The sequence below is a fragment of the Dreissena polymorpha genome, chromosome 4 (assembly GCF_020536995.1).
Source record: "Dreissena polymorpha isolate Duluth1 chromosome 4, UMN_Dpol_1.0, whole genome shotgun sequence".
Classification (NCBI taxonomy): Eukaryota; Metazoa; Mollusca; class Bivalvia; order Myida; family Dreissenidae; genus Dreissena; species Dreissena polymorpha.
In genome coordinates, this window is record NC_068358.1 from 47,637,980 (window position 1) to 47,657,003 (window position 19,024).

Genomic DNA, 19,024 nt, shown 5'->3' on the forward strand with positions numbered 1-19,024 from the left:
ATTATTAACATATGAGCCTCGTTCTAGGGAAACTGTTCTTAATGCATGTGGAAAAAGCATTATACCAGATTAGCCTGTGCATTTTGCACAGGCTAATCATTGATGACACTTTCCGCCTTTACTGGATTTTTGTTTAAAAGAGACTTCCTTCAAACAAAACATTCAATAAAGCAGGACAGTGTCTGCCCTGAATATCTTCTGCGGCCTGCACAGGCTAATCTTGGTCATACTTTACGCATTTAAATTCAGCCCAGTTTTTCTAAAACATGGCTCATTGTACCAAACTTTCAGAGTCTGTGGAGCCACAGTTGTCAACTATAAAATACCAGTATATAGCCATTCCCTAATTCTATCTTATGCATGGTCACCATTAACATTTTACCTCGCTTACAGAGCGTGTGGAGGGACAGTTGTCAACCGTACAGATGAGTTGAGGGAGGAGGACATGGGCACAGGCTGTGGCCTGTTTGAGGTGAGGAAGATTGGCGACGAGTACTTCACGTTCCTCGTGAACTGCGATAACCCGAAGGCGTGCACAATCCTGTTGCGTGGAGCCAGCAAGGACATCCTCAATGAGGTGGAGCGTAACCTGCAGGATGCCATGAACGTGGCACGTAATGTGATGCAGGAGCCCTTCCTTGTGCCTGGGGGCGGCGCTGCTGAGATGGCACTGGCTCAGGTGAGAATACGAATGTTTGAGTGTAGATGATTCTGCGAATGATATTCGTGTTTAAATTGATATTCCATGTTAATATATTATGGCATTTGGACATCACAGCTTAAGTGGTTCAAGTATGTTATTCAAAAGAACACGTGCATTTCCTTCGTAATGTTTGTGATTTTTGATTAACCATAACCCAAGACGAGCTTAACAGTTTGTAGCATATCCCCAATTATTTTTTAGTATTAAAGGGGCCTTTTCACAGATTTTGGCATTTTTTTAACTTATTCATTAAATGCTTTATATTGATAAATGTAAACATTGGATCGTAAAAGCTCCAGTAAAAAATCAAGAAAAAATTTAAAAAAGGAAAAGAACATTGCCCGGAGTAGGTTTCGAACCAGTGACCCCTGGAGTCCTGCCAGAGTCTTGAAGTTAAAACGCTTTAGCCTCCTGAGCTATTCCGCCGTGTACACATTCTAGATGTATTTTATACCTTATATAAGCAATCTTCGTAGTTTCACAAAATTTAACGACAAAAACAGAACTCTCCAAATTATTCAATCGTTTCGCGTTGCAACGCTTTATAATTTTTAGGTTTTAAAATCGTCAAAAGATGCATATAATGGCTATATTAGAGCATGGTTAATGTTCAGTATTACTGTTTCCTCACAAATATCATAACTAAAACGAAAACTTACGAATCTGAAACAACTTTTTTCAATTTTGTCAATTTACCAAAGCGTGAAAAGATCCCTTTAAAGCTGAATAAAAATGGGATCTTCTTACTTTGAACAGTATAGTTTTGTTGCAGTTGTGGTTGGGTTATTTTGTTCAATGTTGTAAAATGTAATGGCCAGCTCATTCTATACATAGATGGTGACGTCACTACGTTATTGTCACCTCTATACTTAGACGCATCACGCACCTCCATTTGGAGGCATTTATGACTACGACACAAAGAAGTCCGCGGATGAATGAAGAATTTGCTTTATAAGTAAACATTCATGTTATGATTTAAAAGTTAAGTATTATTTTGTTCAGTCTTACGGTCTTATGTTAGTATCAATTATAATTTTCGTTAGTTTTCAACTATTTCGCTCTTTATTCATTTTTTTAAAAACAGAACTTTCACTTTCGGTTGTATAACAACATGTATCCTTTATTGACGAAAGTTTGCAATGAAATAGCGTTTTCAAAACCGCTTAAAAAGTTTCAGAAGGTGTGTCTGATGCATGTTTTGAAAAGACACAATGTCATAGTTATATTGCCGACTAGTATGGGAACAATTTGATATTTCAAGTGGCTCCATTTGCATTGCAAGAGAAGTTCAAATTGACTTGTTCAGTTTGTTAAATTTTGACACCCTTATTATATATTTTTTATAAGTGCCTGATAAATTTATTTCTTTAAATAATTGAAATCATTGAAAATTTAGTAAAAGCACGGCGTTGATGTTCTATGATGGTCATTTTTAGTGGAATAGTATGTTACAAATTACAATAAAACAGTTATAACTATTGTATTAATGAATTTAGATTAGGTGTCATTTTTAAATGGGGTAGTAATTCATTATATGAGATTAGCACATTATATAGTTGAAAAATAAATAACACTTTAATGACTTACCATAGTGAAATAAAGTAGCATAGAATATGTTGCAGGTCACAAAATGCAAAACTGAAGTTCAAACTCAGAAGAAGCTTTGCAAATATTTTACACTGACAACACTGTTGATTTTCCAAAAAAAAATCCTTCCTATCTTCCTGCCCTAGTTTTTTTGGGGAAAATTTTAATATTATTAATATCATTGAGTTAAATTATTAAAATATCAATATGTTTTGATTACATTAGCTAATTATAGTATTATATTATTAATAATGAAATACTTTGCGAGGAAAGTCCCATTCTGTTTTAATTAGTCTTAATTACCTACTAGTAAAATTGAAATTATCAGTGACATCCAATAATTGAATTATATGCGTGTGAATGCATATGTTTTTTTGACAGTTACATAGTACCCTATTTAATTGTATAACAACAAATAACTATAGTTCCACAACCCAGCCCAAGTTTACACAAACTGAATTAATTCATCAATTGATCCTATTTAATTATATTAAAAACAACATGTGTAAGATTTTGAGAATATCCCATGTATTCCTCTAGTATTCCTTTAGTACACCCAGGGTTGGCACCAATCGACCGCCCCCGGTTTTAACCGGCGGTTTTTACTGGTTAAAACCGCCCCGGTCAATACTCCCAAATTTGTCATTACTGGTCAATACTGGTCGATTGAACTATACCCCCAATTTTGATTAATATTCCATGCTTAATTAACAATATTGATAATATAAATTAAACAGACATGTTGCCAATAATGTCTTAAGCTATTAATACCCACTATTTTATACCTGTTCATGCAAATAAGTCAAAGTTGGTCAACTGGATTTTTCTGGTTGATTGTTTTTTTTCAATTCTAATGAATCATGAATGCTCAGAAATTCTGTGCTTGATTCAACACGAACCTGTCAATTACTGTGTATTAGTTGTTCCTCATGCCCCACGTCCCCAGTCTTCTCACAGTCTTCTCACCTATACAGGTTAGGGCATCCAAAACTGATAATAGGGCCTTAAATGGCACCTTCTTGACACAACCCTTACTTGTCATGTATTCTTGCCTGGATTTCTTTAAGTACTTTTTAAACAAAATAGTGAAATAATATTTCATTTTCCATTGATATAAAAATTAAAAAAAACATAATTAGAAATAATTATTAAAAGAAAGTAGAGTAGACCCACAATTGGTAAACATTATTTGTTGGCAAAATCAAGAACTTTGATTGCTTATTCTTTTGAAGACCAATTGAACTTTAAAATATGAAAACCCTCTTAATACAGAAAGGAGACAAGTTAGAAGTAACTATTAAATTAATAGCAAGTTATCCCCTTTTGTGTGAGTGAAATGAAATAGCCTAAGGGCAGATTTGCTTCATTGTCACTTTCAGAGACATAACACTGCATGCATATTATTACCAATTAAGGCTTAGGGACCAGATTTATGACCCTAGAAACCACACTAGTTCTGTTTGTCATTCTGCCTATTAAATAGATATATCAATAGATCAGTGAAATGATTTATTATGGTTGTTTTTAGGGAAGCCTCAAACAAATTTTACCAATTAAATAGATCTAATTAGAATTGTTTTTATAAGTAACTGTATTGTTTCTTTCATTTATTGAGATCCTTGAAAAATTGAGTAAAAACACAGCTTTGATGGTCATTTAAAGTGGAATAGTTGTGATTTTTAATGAAGAATAATAACTATATCCAAGTTTTAACTGAAACACAAATTATTTTGACTAAATAAATATCATATTGGGATATTTATTTTGAGACAAGTAAATAAAATTGTTTTGTAACATTTAAATTATAATGTCCCAATACAGCTAGTATGAACATTTTACATTGATTTGTAGTACTCAGGTGTTACCTCTCAAAAATATTCTTTAAAAATTAAAGGAAACTCAACGATGAAAATATTTTCAGAACCAGGCAAATAATAGGAAAGTTATGTTTTCACTAATATTAAGTAACAACACACACCTACCATTGAACAATATATCAGGCACTTATGGTGCAATATACAAGCGTTAATTGGATTAGCAAGTGTATATAACAAGATAACAGCTATTGTATAAAGGGGTACTTATGGTGCAATATACAGGCCCATTAATCATCATTGATGAGATTAGGTGACATCTTTGAAGGGGGATAGTCATTCATAAGATGAGATTAGTACATTATCATACAAAAACATTTTTATGTAGTTTATCACTGTTTTAATTATTATTAATAAATTGCTTTAAATTTACCTTTTTTTTAATTCATAAAGTTATTAATTTTTCCTTAAATTCCACAAATTTATTTAATAAAAACGGGTAATTGTGTTTTGTGTTTCTTATATCAATAAGTTTTTATTACATTTGCTAATAAATTATATTATTAATAATGAAATAATGTGCACGGAAAGTTCAATTCTGTTTTATTTAGTCTAAATGAGTTATTAGTAAAAAATAAAATATCAGTGACATCCAATAATTTGATAATAAACATATGAATGCATGAAAAAAATGTTGACAGTTACAAAGTAAATATTTCTTTATCATATTTATCTGTTACAAGGAAAACAGTGTTGAAATTAATTTTAATTTGATTTTACCATTTTCATTTCACCAATTGACCATATTTAATTGGATAAAAAACAACAAACACTACATTTGCACAACCCTGCCCAGGTTCACTCAAACTGAAATAAGGTGTTAATTGTGTATTCAAAACGGGTCTTGATTACACATTATTCTTGGTTGCATTTGTGTTGAGCAACATGTATAAGATACTCAGTAAGATTTTGAGGATATTCCATGTATTCCACTAGTACACCAACATGCACTTACTAATGATTTACATGCAATCATTACACAGTTAAACCCTCCAAAAAACAATTCTAAAACCAAAAAACCATACAAGCTGCTTCATAGATATTAAAAGTTAATTAAAGACTTCATAAACAAAATAATAATTTTGATAATAAACAAAGATTGTACTTCAACCGAACAATTATAAATTTATTGGGGGGGGGGGGAACATCTGCACTAAAACTAAAATGGGGAGGAAACGTCTGGGGAGGAATTTTCTTTGCGGGGAAACGTCTTGGGGAGGAAACGTCTGGGGGGGGGGGGGGGGGGGGGAAATGACCGGAAACCATTCCCAAAATGGTGAAAAAAAACACTGGCATATAAATTAAATGGAAAACATACAATATTATGTCAAGAAAAAAAAGCTGTAAAAATCTCACCTGCTTGTCTTTGATGTTGCAATTAGCACATTCAGCATTTTCAGTATCTACTAAATAAATATATGAAAGTGCCAAATGTCCAAGATACCATGACGTCTTCCTCAAAATGTTAGATCCTTCGAACTCCATTTTATTTTATCCCTGACTAATCCTCTCACACATTAGGCCTACATGTAAGATTCCTTGCAATGTTCACAGAGTTTATTTTAAATCGTATACATTCTCAAATTTCAGCAGGTATTTAATTATAAATATTTATTTATGATTTAGATTTATTAACTATTTCGAAGATACAGTCTTGCTAGTTCTGGCTTCCATAACTTTAAATGTCGCTTTTTATGATTTTTGACTGGCGCGACTTTATAGTTATGGACTATCCCCAATAGGAAAGTCAACCAGAAATTCCCGAAAAGTTGACAGGTAACAAAGACCGGTCCAAAACAGCTTTTAAATGCAGTTATTGGCTCACTTGATTGGAAAGATTGACATTTTTCACATTTAACTGATATATTCTTTCACAAAATACTATCTTAAACATTTAAAATTTATCTATTCTGCTCTTACATATCGAGAAAAACAGCGATGTGACAGACTTTCTTGAGATGCGAATCTCCCGAGATTTCACGGTCATATGACGTTATTTCTATTTTTAGTAACATACCATGTGCTCAGGTGTTTTCAAATTCAGAATGACATTTCTCGGTATTTTAGATTATTCTGGCTTGTTTTGTAAACAAATGGTAGTGTAAATACAAACTCAAAGTGCATATTACTTAAAACTACGTGATTCACACTGAAATCAGTCTTATAATCCACCAGACATAAGTTGTTAATAAAAAATAATAGATTTCAGAAAACGAAAGTAATGTTTACAATTTCAGCAAAAAATGTCAAGGTCGATCCGAAAGTATCCAAATGAAAACTTGTCACGTGACAAAGCGACAATGGCGTCAAAATTGTGAATTTCAGACTGATGGTAGTTATTTTCATCTACTGTAAGATGCATTTGAAACATTTGAACCTTAAAATATTCCCCGATGCAGTAATTTATATTCATTCACCAATATATGTAGAAATGTAACCAAGAAAATGAGCTTTCTTTGATTTATAGCGTGACATAAATATGTTACGACTCTGGTTGACTTTCGATACGGGGTTCGCTTCAGCGTACAGGTATGTCAATACTATATAAACTGTACGCTGAAGTTTCTTTAGCTACAGTCTTGCAACATGTTTAGTTAGTCTAAGTTACGTGTTTAGTGATTCTTACAAACAATAGACTGACATGAAAAGTGGCTCCTTTTGAAGCACAAACTGCATCCAACTATATATTACAGCTGGCCCGGTTTGATGGGGCCTGTTTTTGATAATAATTAATTACCATTTTTCACTTCCGTGTTTATTATGTTTACCAACGCCATGATGGAAAAAAGTCCGTTTCCCACAATGCTTAGCGCGCATTCACACAGGTCAGTAAAGACCGGTGTGACACAATGATGGCCAGCTAGCTCAGTCGCTAGAGGGCTGGACTACTAATCTGACGATTGCAAGTTTGATTCCCTGCCTGGACATAAAACTTGTTTGGGCATTTGTCATGAAATTCTTTTGATTGCCAATAATCCATTACATGTGATTCAAGTAGGGCAGTTTTCAGTTAAAGGCAGGCATAAGTATTTGCACTTAGTGCTGGTTAAGTAAGCTTACCCAGGCAGTCGTAGTTAGAAAACTGACAGCTGTCAAATGGTTGAAATACTGTTAAAATAATCAAGTTAATAAACAAATTTTAAATATGAGCTCTGCTCTTTGAAAAAGGCTTTTGTTGAGAACAATGGATAGGATCGCTATCACAATAGTGTTGCGGTAGTAAAAAAACTAGTAAAAACTAGTTAAAAAATCATTTTTTTATTGCGATAATTGTTTGTGTGCTTAATTGTCTCAGAAAAAAAATAAGTGGGATTTTTAAAAACTGAATCAGCCTGGTTCTAAATTGTATAAATGTTGTAAAATCAGATGTATCAAATGATAATAAGGGAATTTAATTCGTTACAATAAACCAGTTAGACCCATTTGTTTTCCATCAATGCACAAAAGCCAACACAATACAAAGGTTGTTCCAAAGTAATAAGTCACAATTCAGATGTTGTATAAAAGTATTTTGACACAATTCAGAAATTGTATAGAAGTAATTTGACTCAATTCAGATGTTATATAAAATGAACTATTACGCTCATCACCCATAGGACATAAACGTATGTCTGTTTCTGTAACATGCTTTTTGAGATCTGTATTTATGTGAGAGTTTGTTAATAAATGTTCTGCCCTTATTTCTGTCTATCTAGATCTGTACCGAAGCTTAACATAATCCTTAATTTGATCCTTACAGTGCTGTTATTTGAATGGCAGACAAAGAGATTGGCCCAGTGCTTAATTTCTGTATTGTTTTTCAGGCGCTGAATGAGAAAGCCAAGAGTATCACGGGTGTTCATCAGTGGCCATACAGGGCGGTGGCGCGGGCTCTAGAGGTTATACCCAGGACCCTCATCCAGAACTGCGGTGCCAGTACCATTAGAACACTCACAGCTCTTCGGGTAGAGCTGGCTCTCCTTCTCTTTAAATTCTTTGCCAACAAATAATGTCTTGCGCAGCTGCTAAACCAGTCTGTAAATGAGCTGCTAAACCAGTCTGTAAATGAGCTGCTAAACCAGTCTGTAAATGAGCTGCTAAACCAGTCTGTAAATGAGCTGCTAAACCAGTCTGTAAATGAGCTGCTAAACCAGTCGGTAAATGAGCTGCTTAACCAGTCTGTAAATGAGCTGCTAAACAAGTCTGTAAATGAGCTGCTAAACCAGTCTGTAAATGAGCTGCTAAACCATTCTGTAAATGAGCTGCTAAACCAGTCTGTAAATGAGCTGCTAAACCAGTCTGTTAATGAGCTGCTAAACCATTCTTTAAATGAGCTGCTGAACCAGTTTGTAAATGAGCCTCATTCTGAAAAAACTGGGCTTAATGTATGTGCACAAAGTGTTGTCCCGGATTAGCCTGTGCAGTCTTCACAGGCTTATCGGGGACGACACTTTCAGCCTAGACTGGATTTTCGTCTGGAGAATTACTGTAAATGAAGAATTTCATAAAAGCAGAAAGTTTTGTCTAATTAGCCAGTGCGGACTAGGCACATGCATTTTCCCATTTTCTGAGAGCAAGGCTACAAATGAATTCATAAAGAAACCACGAAATGTCATAAACTCATTTAACTCTTCAATATATAACCATACAAAACCGTATTATGAATGTGTGAAGAATTTCTAGCAGAAAGTTTATCCTAGTCAAACATTTTTGATAACATATATAAAGCACTAGCGTAATATTAACTTACACTTCCATGCGCAGGCTAAGCATGCGCAGGCAGACAGCAGGTCCTGGGGCGTGGACGGGGAGACGGGTAACATCGTGGACATGAAGGACTACGGGGTGTGGGAACCATACTCAGTGAAGGCACAGGTCTACAAGACGGCCATTGAGGTGAGACTGCAAGCTTGCCAGGGTAGACGTATGTTGGGTTGGTTTGATCTATATCGTGTTAATACAATAATAGCTGTCTGATAAGATGTGTTATACATACAGTTTTATCAATTAAAACCCTACTGTTAATCATTAAATTATTATTATTTTTTATAAAAATTAATATGCACTTTAAATGTTCGGAGGGTCTCAAATGCACCACAATAATTTATACATTTACCTAACTTTCGTAATGTTCATCTTAAAATTATGTGAAGATGTTAATTTTGGGGTCAGTGCAAGAAAACTATATTTCTTTAAATCGCAGTATGAACATCTAAAAAAAAACCTGTTTGTAAGTACCTATAACTGACCTATTGGCATAGATTTGTTTTTGTAAGTTTTGGGGTTTTAAAACCATTGGTGTCGTTCAAATACTTTACCCATTTTGTCAATATGTGTCAATAATTGAAACCTTTGTTGGCGTCGCTCTGGAGAGCGGCGACTAGTATGTAATGCATTTTTTTTTCGCTTATGGGAGGAGAAGTTATTTTACAGATCAATGTATATTTTTGTTTTAAGAATATCTTGCATAGTGGTGATTTTTTGTGTAAATTAGTGTAAATAAGTACTGCATTTGTGCCTATTACATAAATTACAACATTTATTGCCAATAATGCAAAGCTAATTGTTTTAATTAATAACTGATTCACAACTGATCACAGGGGAAAGATCACAGGGACTGGGCAAATACGCGAAACTTTCTGGTTTTGTATAAAAACAAAACATAATCAAAATATATTTATGTGGTTTTCCTAATTTCCTTATTTAGTGGAGAATCAATATTAGGCTAGGTATATTAGGAATTTGGGGTCAAACAAATTCCTTCACAATAGTTTTTATCAACAACCGATTTATCAATAACATGTCAAACTCCAAAAAAAAAGTCCTAAAAAAATCTCCGTGCAGTCTCCGAGATATCACTGTTTAAAGTGAAGTCAATTATAAGAATTAGCGATGGTACCGTTACTACACCATACAACCGTATTTTACCGGAACCGGTGTAGATGTAAACAATGTGCTCTGAGCAGCGTTCATTATTTAGATCACTTTCTTGGCTATTTCCAGCCATAAGCAGCATTTTTTAGGTAAGTAATGTGTTTCAGAATCCAAAATATATAATACAAATAACGCTAGTCTTATGTAAATTCAATTTTAATATTTGTACCCATTTCTTAAAAATGAAAATCGTTGCAGACGACGGAAACTCGTTTTCGCTTTACATTATATATTTTTTCAATTTTCGGCTTTATATATTTGTTTAGATTTCTACATCGTATATTATGAAAATATCAATAATATATGCACATATGATTGATATTTAAATTATTAAATAGACAAACAACAATATATCGCACGATTCATTTTTTAAACTACGGAAGCGTGAAAGTGCCATCAAAATTAAAAAACAGTGAAAATTTAAATAAAGAACTAATGTTTTGTTTTTAATTCTTTTTCAGGGGGAGATGTTTGTTTATCAAAATCACGTCTGCTATTATGAGCTTGCTGGTTTTTCAGCTTCATATAGATAAAATGAAGGTATTTGAACTTTATATTTATATATCTTTAAACCATTTAGACATAGCTCTACACGTAAGAAACTTTATATGAATAAAAATAAGATATACATGATAAACTGGATAAGGTCTAGTTTCTGTTGTTGTTTTTTTAATTATTATATACAGATGTAATAATGCAACTGTAACATTAATACTTTAACTTATAATACAATAATGTCTGGATAAAGAATCAAACAAAACACTAATACAAATATGCTTGTCCCTTCTTTTTCAGAATCATGTCTGCTGTGATCGTCAATTATTTACCTGTGTGTGATGTCATGAGACAACTGTGCTTTCCCTGCATATGAGGAAACAACTGTATATAACAAAAAATGAGGTAACCAAATTTTGTGTTGTACTTTAATAAATTAACAATATATATGGTTTTAGAAGATGAACTAGTAATATGTGAGATCATTTACAAAAACATCAGTAAATGGCTAAGTCTATCTTTATATTAGGATTATAGCTGTATATATTTCCATAGCCCTGCTGGCTGCATTTATAAAATTTTTTTGAGGGGAAAAAAAGTACTTGATCATATATAGTAATATACTATTTGTGTAAAATGCATGTAGCTTTAAACATATTTTCAATATTTACAGCCTGGAAGTAACCAGTATAGACATAACTAAAAAGGTGTGTGTCATCTGTGGAGAGCAAGATGACCGTCAAGTTTCAAAACTTGGAGAAAAGGGATGTCAAGGACTTTCATTAGCTGCAAAAAACTATAAAGGTATTCTAACTAATAAATTAGTATTCATTTAAAATCATGACGAATAATAACATAACCTGACAGAACAAATGGTTTATTGTTATGCAAGGCCTCCGACCCAAAATAGAATTATTCAACAATCATCCAATGTGATGAAAACCGAGATATGTTATTAATAATATATTATCAACACGCAGAACAACATGAAACTCAAAGACATGGGCATACAATGTATATAATATATCGTATAATAATTTGACATGCAATTAATTGAAGTTATATCTTTCATAATAAGAGTAATTATAACGTTGTGAAACACTTTTATATAATAATCACTCAGAAACTTCTGTCGAGTAGTAAACGCTTCATGCATATATTTTGCAATAGCAATTACACTCGTTCTGTCATATTCCGACATCATTGTATAAAACAGATTTAAAGTTATATAATGGTTTCCAACAATGTCCATTAAATATATAATAATATTTAATATAATAACACATTGCTATCAAGGTTAATGTATTTATCAAATTAAATAGTCCACTGTTATAATGAAACACTTTATATATTTATATACAAGCAATTAAATACTTGTAACACACAATTAACAAAAGTTTAACTTTTTTTCAGACCAGATTATCGTGTTTGTTCCGGGACAATATGTGCATATCGACTGCCGTAAGACATATTGCCACCCAAACCAAACCAGTAGTAGAGGGAAATCCACATCAAACTTAATGTCAAGTCCCAAAACCAGGCAATCAACAAATGGAAATTCGTTTGACTTTGGAACAAAATGCTTATTTTGTGGTTCTGATGCTAAATTAAGAAATGGAAAAAGAGGCATTGACGTTCATCCTGTTATGACTCTAGAATTTGAGTTGACTGTAAGGGAATCATGTAAATCTAGGTGTGATGAATGGGGTGCTACTGTTCTTGGGGGACTTGAGTCCACAAATGACCTTCCTGCTGTAGAAGCACGTTACCACCAAGCTTGTTCTGCTAATTTCAGATCAGGTTATAATGTACCAAAATTGTATATGAATGAGAATGTCACGCCTAAAAAGGGTCGGCCAATTAATACTTCTTCTGATCAAGCATTTCTTCAGTTAATGAATTATTTTGAAGAGCATGAATCTGATCAAATGACAGTGAATGACCTTTGTGAGAAAAAGAACAAATTGTGTGGTGAATCTTCTTATAGTAACGTATATATGAAGAAGAAAATTCTAGAACATTTTGATAATAATGTTGTTATAACTGAACTTAATGGAAAACAAAATGTTGTTACATTTAAAACTACTGCCCATTCTATATTGCATTTATTTTACAAAAGAAGTAATGCAAATGATAAGGAATGTGAAAAGAGAGCTATTATTAAAACTGCAGGTAAACTTATTTTGAATGAAATAAAAAACATGACAGAGATAACAAAAGAACAGTATCCATCTTCAGCAGATATAATGTCTATTGATTCAAATTATGAATATTTACCTGAAGGTCTTCTGTGCTTTTTGCAGCAGCTCATTGATAGTACAAATAAAAATAGAAAAATTTCATCTATAGGTCAAGCTATAATTCAGGCAGCAATACCAAGAAAAGTCATCGCACCCCTACAAATTGGGTTAGGTGTTCAAATGCACCATCACTTCGGTTCCAAGTTTCTGATAGAAACCCTCAACAGCCTAGGATTTTGCTCTTCCTACCATGAAGTCCAACGTTTTGAACAAAGTGCAGCTGTTTCACAAGGAATACAAATAGAAAGTTCAAACGAACAGTTTGTTCAATTTATTGGCGATAATGTAGACCACAACACTGGTACTATTGATGGACTTAACACTTTCCATGGCATGGGAATCATTGCTGCAATTACACCTGGTAAGGAACAAAGGCATACCATTCCACGCATACATACGACAGGTGAAGATATTATTGCTGTTGGAAAAATTGATATTAAATTTTACAAACAATCAACAAACAAAATGGAATCGATGTTTTTTTCAAAAGTTGTCAAGTATTGACGATGTTGAAGATCAACTTGAAGAATTGAACTTTTTGATTAAACTTGCTCGACCTTTAAAACCTGAACTTCCAGGTTGGTCAGGAACGATGCAGTTAGTACAAACAGGAAACTTTCCTGGAAAATCAAGCGTAGTATTCATGCCAATGTTAGACCTAAATCCTAGTGACATGTCTTGTATCTTCTCAACCCTGTACTTCATAGCATGCCAGTCAAGAAAGATGAACACAACACCAGTGGTAACCTTTGACCAACCACTATACTGGAAGGCATTACATATTGTCATCAACGAACCTGAAGGAAGTGATGTAAAGGATGTCATTGTAAGACTTGGTGGATTTCACACAGAAATGAGTTTCCTAGGCTGTATCGGTAAATTAATGGAAAATACTGGACTGACAGAACTTCTTTCAACTGTGTATGCTCCAAATGCAGTAGGTCACATGTTAAATGGTAAAGCGATTAGCAGAGCGATCAGAGGACATATACTTGTAAATGATTCCTTAGAAACATTGCTAGTTGAGCAATCATTTGCTGATACACAACCTAATATTGATGCAAACAATAACATATTTGTTGAAGACTTAATAGATAAAATTCTCACTAAAGAAACCAAACCAGAGACACTGCATGGAAACCTGATGATAGCCAACATGATGGATCAATATGACAAAACTAAAATAGAGGTAGCCAAATCCAGAACTGCAAAATTATGGCTACAATACATGGAAATGGTTCACATCCTTCAACAATTCATAGCAGCTGAGCGCTTAGGAAATTGGAAAGGACACCTGAATGCTTTGCTTCGGATGCTTCCATACTTTGCCTCCGCTGGACACAACCTCTATCTCAAATCCGGTTACATATATCTACAACAAATGTTAAATTTGGAAGAAATGAACCCAGACATTTACCATCACTTTTGTAAAGGCAATCATGTTATACGAAGAAGCGAGCGTTATTGGGTGGGTCTTTCAACAGACCTAGTAATAGAACAAGTTCTAATGAGAAGTGTTAAGTCAGTAGGGGGGATGACACGTGGCAGAGGAATGTCTGAGGAACGAGCACAATGGCTGCTCTCTATGCCTGCCTGTTCAGAAATGAACAGTGCAATGCAGGACTTTTCCGGTCAAACCTATGAAAAAAGTCCCCAACACAAAGAGTGCTCTAAATCTAGAATTCAGCATGACAATAAGGACAGGGCCACCGTCAAGGATTTTCTACAAGAGCATAATCCCTTCCTTGATGAACAATGCTTAAGAAACATTGAAACTGGTGCCCTTGCTGAGAATAATGTTAATGTGGATGATGCTAAAAGTATAGGAAAGAATATAATTAAAGAAATGGAAGAAAAAAATGTATTGACATATTGCTTTAAGCGCACCAATCAGGTCGTGACTCTTGGTTCTAAGAACAATTTGAGGGTTGGCGGTGATGAAATTTCTGTTGATCCACAGCTCCTGTTCCAAAGACTGATCACTGCAGCAGATTATACTATCGAAGACACAGAAACACTTTTTAGCTATGAGTTATGAGCCAATCCATCCTCAATATTTGATTCGTCTGGTCTCCTTCGGGAAGCACAGAAGCCATTACTTGCAAATGGAATTTGGGATTTGGGAGCTTGTGGAGTAGATAAAGTTCCAGAAGATGTTGAATATGTACTTGATGGTGGCTCACTTCTACATCGTATACCTTGGGCGTATGGTGCATCTTTTGGCGAAATATGTACTCGATATACAAATTTGGTGGAACAAAAATATGGAAAAGCACATATCGTTTTTGACGGATACATTAATGGACCTTCAATAAAAGATGTTACACATCAGCGTCGATCAAAGGGAGCTACAGGCATTAGAATTTTATTTAATGAAAGTACACCGTTCAAAACCAAAAAAGAAAAGTTTCTCCTTAATCAAAACAACAAACAATGCTTTATTGAATTATTAGGTAGACATCTAACTGATAAAGGTTGTCATGTATTTAATGCCAGCAATGATGCCGACCTTCTGATCGCTAAAACTGCTGTAGATATTTCAACTGATGATAATGTAGTCGTTGTTGGAGAGGACACTGACCTGCTTGTGTTGCTTTGTCATCATGCTCATTTGAACAGAAAAAGAATATACCTAAAGTCGGACACAAAGACTAGTGTTAAAAGAAAGAAGATATGGGATATTACTGAAACACAAAAAGTGCTGGGGTCTGATATTTGTTACATTTTACCATTTATACATGCATTTACAGGTTGTGACACCACATGGAGGATATATGGTATTGGAAAGGGTGTTGTTCTGAAAAAAGCTTTGAATGATTCGAACTTCAAAAACCAAGCAAAAGTTTTTATGAACACTTCTTTACATTCTACAATTGAGGAAGCAGGAGAAAACGCATTCAAATGTGTTTACAACGGAAATCAGATTGAGGATTTTGACGCTCTTCGATTTAGAAAATTTGTGCAAAAGGTTAACACAAGTAACAATGTGGTACAAGTTGAAACTCTTCCTCCAACTAAGGCGGCAGCAATGTTTCATAGCTTTAGAACATATTTACAAGTCCAAACCTGGGTCGGTTGTGAACTAAATCCATAAGAGTGGGGCTGGAGAAAAGAGAATGACTTGTTGACACCTGTAAAGTGTAATACACTGCAACGCCGATATATCGCGGTTGTTGGGATCCAAAGATCGCGAGCGCGATATATCCGGCGCGCGATATAATTCGAGAAATGTCTAACTAAATTGTATTGCGGTTAATTTGTCAAATTTCCCCAATGTTTTCATTTTATATACGGCGATGCTACATATTTTTATAGTAATAATTGCAAACCAATTCTACAATAAACATTTTTAATAACTACATACGTATCTGTATTTATCATAAAAACCAAAATGTAAATTATTGTTTTCATTTTCTTGAACGATCGCTCGCGAAACAGTTAAAAAAAAATTCTTGCCTTAAAAAAAAGTCTAAAATATAATTGTGCATAGATTCGAATTTACCCTTATAAATAGTCCTAATGAAGAAACTGAAACAGCGTAACGTTAACGATACAGCGTGTTTGAATGATATTTTATTAAGAGGAAATGTCAATGCCACATAATTCGCGAGATACCGCGGTAGTTTAGTTGAAATTTACAACGAAACTTTTTATGGAAATTAAATTATCTCAATGTTGTACCCGTAACGAAACTTTTATTTACAAATAAATACACCCACGCCAATTTTCGCGCGCTTTTTATTAGAACAAAGAAATTCATGACCAGTACCGAAATTAAACGATTTATATACCAGTAAACTGCCATAATTACCTTTGAAATGACACTTATTGGTTATTTGTTAAGTGTTAAAAACAACCCCAGCCGTGTGTACACAACACTGTCACTTATCGACTGTTTTTCACGCTTCACTGCGTGCCATAGTAAGCCGTGACATATAGGGTGTTAATACTTGCAAGAACCGGTTTTTTTTGCTCCAGTTAGCGAATTCTCAGATTAAAACATGACATTTAGTGATTATGCTTGTCGGATTTTTGGGAGCCATAGCCAAAGCGCGATATATTGGACAGCGCGATATAACGGTCCGCGATACATCGGCGTTGCAGTGTATGTTAGCAGCGCCTGAGCGGTTATTAAATGTCATACGATGTAACTGTAAAACCGGTTGTGATACCAAAAGATGTAGCTGTCGGAAACATGGTTTAAAATGCACAGGTTGTTGTGGTGAATGCAAAGGAACAAGTTGTAGTAACGTACAGTCAATTATTGAAGAGCTGGATATCTAGAATTAAAAAAATCAGATATCTTTCAATGTAAATGCAATTGGTAAAGTGTTCAACATAAACCATCAAATGTTTTGTAACTTTACATAAGCAAAGCATAATTGCTCAGCTAGTAGTGTTAATTGTTACGTATCATCCTTTTTTAAAATTCAAATCAATAATGAGATGAGATTGTATATTTCAAACACACTTTCGGTGTTAAATGTTTTAATATATATCATATTATATGACATATAATATAATATTATACCGAAACTGTAATGTAGCTTGAATATTGCCATTAACAAAGAATTATTGTTAAGTTGTTAATGCTAGTTGTTATGTTTTAATTATTCAATAAGCATATTGAAAATGCAGAAATATCTTGATTATAAAAAAACTTCATCGAATTAACGCAAATTTCGATTTTTTAGTCAATTTGTCATATGTTGAATGAAATATTTTCATGTTAACGTTAAGCTAAATCAACTGTCATACATTTAGAGTTCTCTTTCATGCAAAGTCTTAGAATGTACTATGATTGATTAGTATAATTGCTAGCGTTGAAACGATAAGGGTTCATGCTTTATCACATGTTATTTCATCAAATTACTTACAAAATGACTGAAAAATGTAATTTCTGAAAAAAATATCACTTATTCAAGATAGATAATTTGAAAAATGTTACATATATATCATATTCCACCATAAAATGATAAATTAACATTGAAATAAATGGAACATGTATGATTATTCTTTCGTAGTAGATGAATTCCAAAAATGTGTGATGAAAATTATGAAAAGGGCGTGTTTCCCCCAAAAAACACATTTCCCATCAAAATACAGCTTAGGACTTTTTTTCTAAGCTTCTCCTTTCATTTTAGAATTGAAAACTGTAGATACCAATTGTGAAGGAATTAGTTTGAGGTTAAGTGTTTTTTTGGGCTAATATACCTAGCCTATATAGTACGATATTTGACGACCTATCGAGCAAGCAAGTTTATTGGAAGGGGTAGTGGTACGAAAACGTACAATGTATTAGTTTATTAATAGACATATAATAACGATTGCTATATACAACTTCACCAAATAGCAGTACATAAATAATGACAGCCGGAATAGCTCAGTTGGGAGAGCGTTAGACTGAAGTTGTTTACGCAACAATCATCTAAAGGCCCCTGGTTCCATCCCAGGTTCCGGCACGAACGGAACAGTTCGGCGGCTGACAATTTTTTTTAGTCAGGTTAATAAATATAATAAAGCATTATTTTATGTAGACATTTTAAATCCATTTTACTACAATTGGACATTTTTATTAAAATTAATGGATGCTTCGTGGTGACAACGTTAATTAAAATTTCTTACATCACTTAACATCACTTAAATATCTTATAAAAAAATAAACGTGTTTTTATATTAACAAATAAATGCAAACAACACATCTATTATCCATGTTTTTTTATGGTTGCCTATCATAGACCCTAAGTACTATCCCTTCCACATATAGAGTGCGAAGCGCGACACGTATTATTGATTGTAACAATGAGTTGCGATAAAGGAAGCAGCCACTTATCAAGGAGGAGCTGTGTCCCGGCAACCTGTTCCCTAGAGTCAAGTTAAGCACTCCTCAGAGTTTTTTTTTAAGAACCACATATAGAGCACGAAGCTGGACACGTATAACTATCCAGGTGGTATGGGCCCTTTAGCATTATCCGACCATTACGTCCATAGTTATCTTCCTTAGCATTTGAGAAATTTTGAAATCGTTGTTCAAAGTCCAAAATTTTCATCCGATTGTTCCCAATTTTTCACAGGTTTTTTTTTAACAATGTGGACCCAACCCCAAACTCTATATGAGCAATGTTGAATTTAAAAATAAAAGTGAAAAACTG

General features: G+C 33.7%; 2 protein-coding genes across 3 annotated transcripts in view; both read left to right on the plus strand.

The window, feature by feature from the left end:
• Positions 1-19,024, plus strand: part of LOC127880116 (T-complex protein 1 subunit gamma-like) — a 38,766-nt gene that overhangs the window by 18,048 nt on the left and 1,694 nt on the right. Inside the window, exons 12-14 of the mRNA XM_052427348.1 lie at positions 394-679; positions 7,968-8,108; positions 8,908-9,039. Coding sequence (XP_052283308.1) covers positions 394-679; positions 7,968-8,108; positions 8,908-9,039 — 559 coding nt within the window. The remainder of the gene's footprint in view (positions 1-393; positions 680-7,967; positions 8,109-8,907; positions 9,040-19,024) is intronic.
• On the plus strand, positions 10,774-15,595 carry LOC127880114 (uncharacterized). Of its 2 annotated transcripts, none has more exons than XM_052427345.1 (3): positions 10,774-10,977; positions 11,246-11,376; positions 11,986-15,595. In XM_052427345.1, exons 1-3 carry the CDS (start codon positions 10,973-10,975, stop codon positions 13,374-13,376), a joined length of 1,527 nt encoding a protein of 508 aa, XP_052283305.1. In that variant the 5' UTR covers positions 10,774-10,972; the 3' UTR covers positions 13,377-15,595. The 2 variants fall into 2 exon arrangements, with proteins under 2 accessions (XP_052283305.1, XP_052283304.1); XM_052427344.1 differs by having other exon boundaries at positions 11,246-11,279.

Bases quoted from the DNA above. Each gene is read 5' to 3' on its own strand.
- LOC127880114 (XM_052427344.1), top strand. From the start codon at position 13,183: ATGGACTTAACACTTTCCATGGCATGGGAATCATTGCTGCAATTACAC.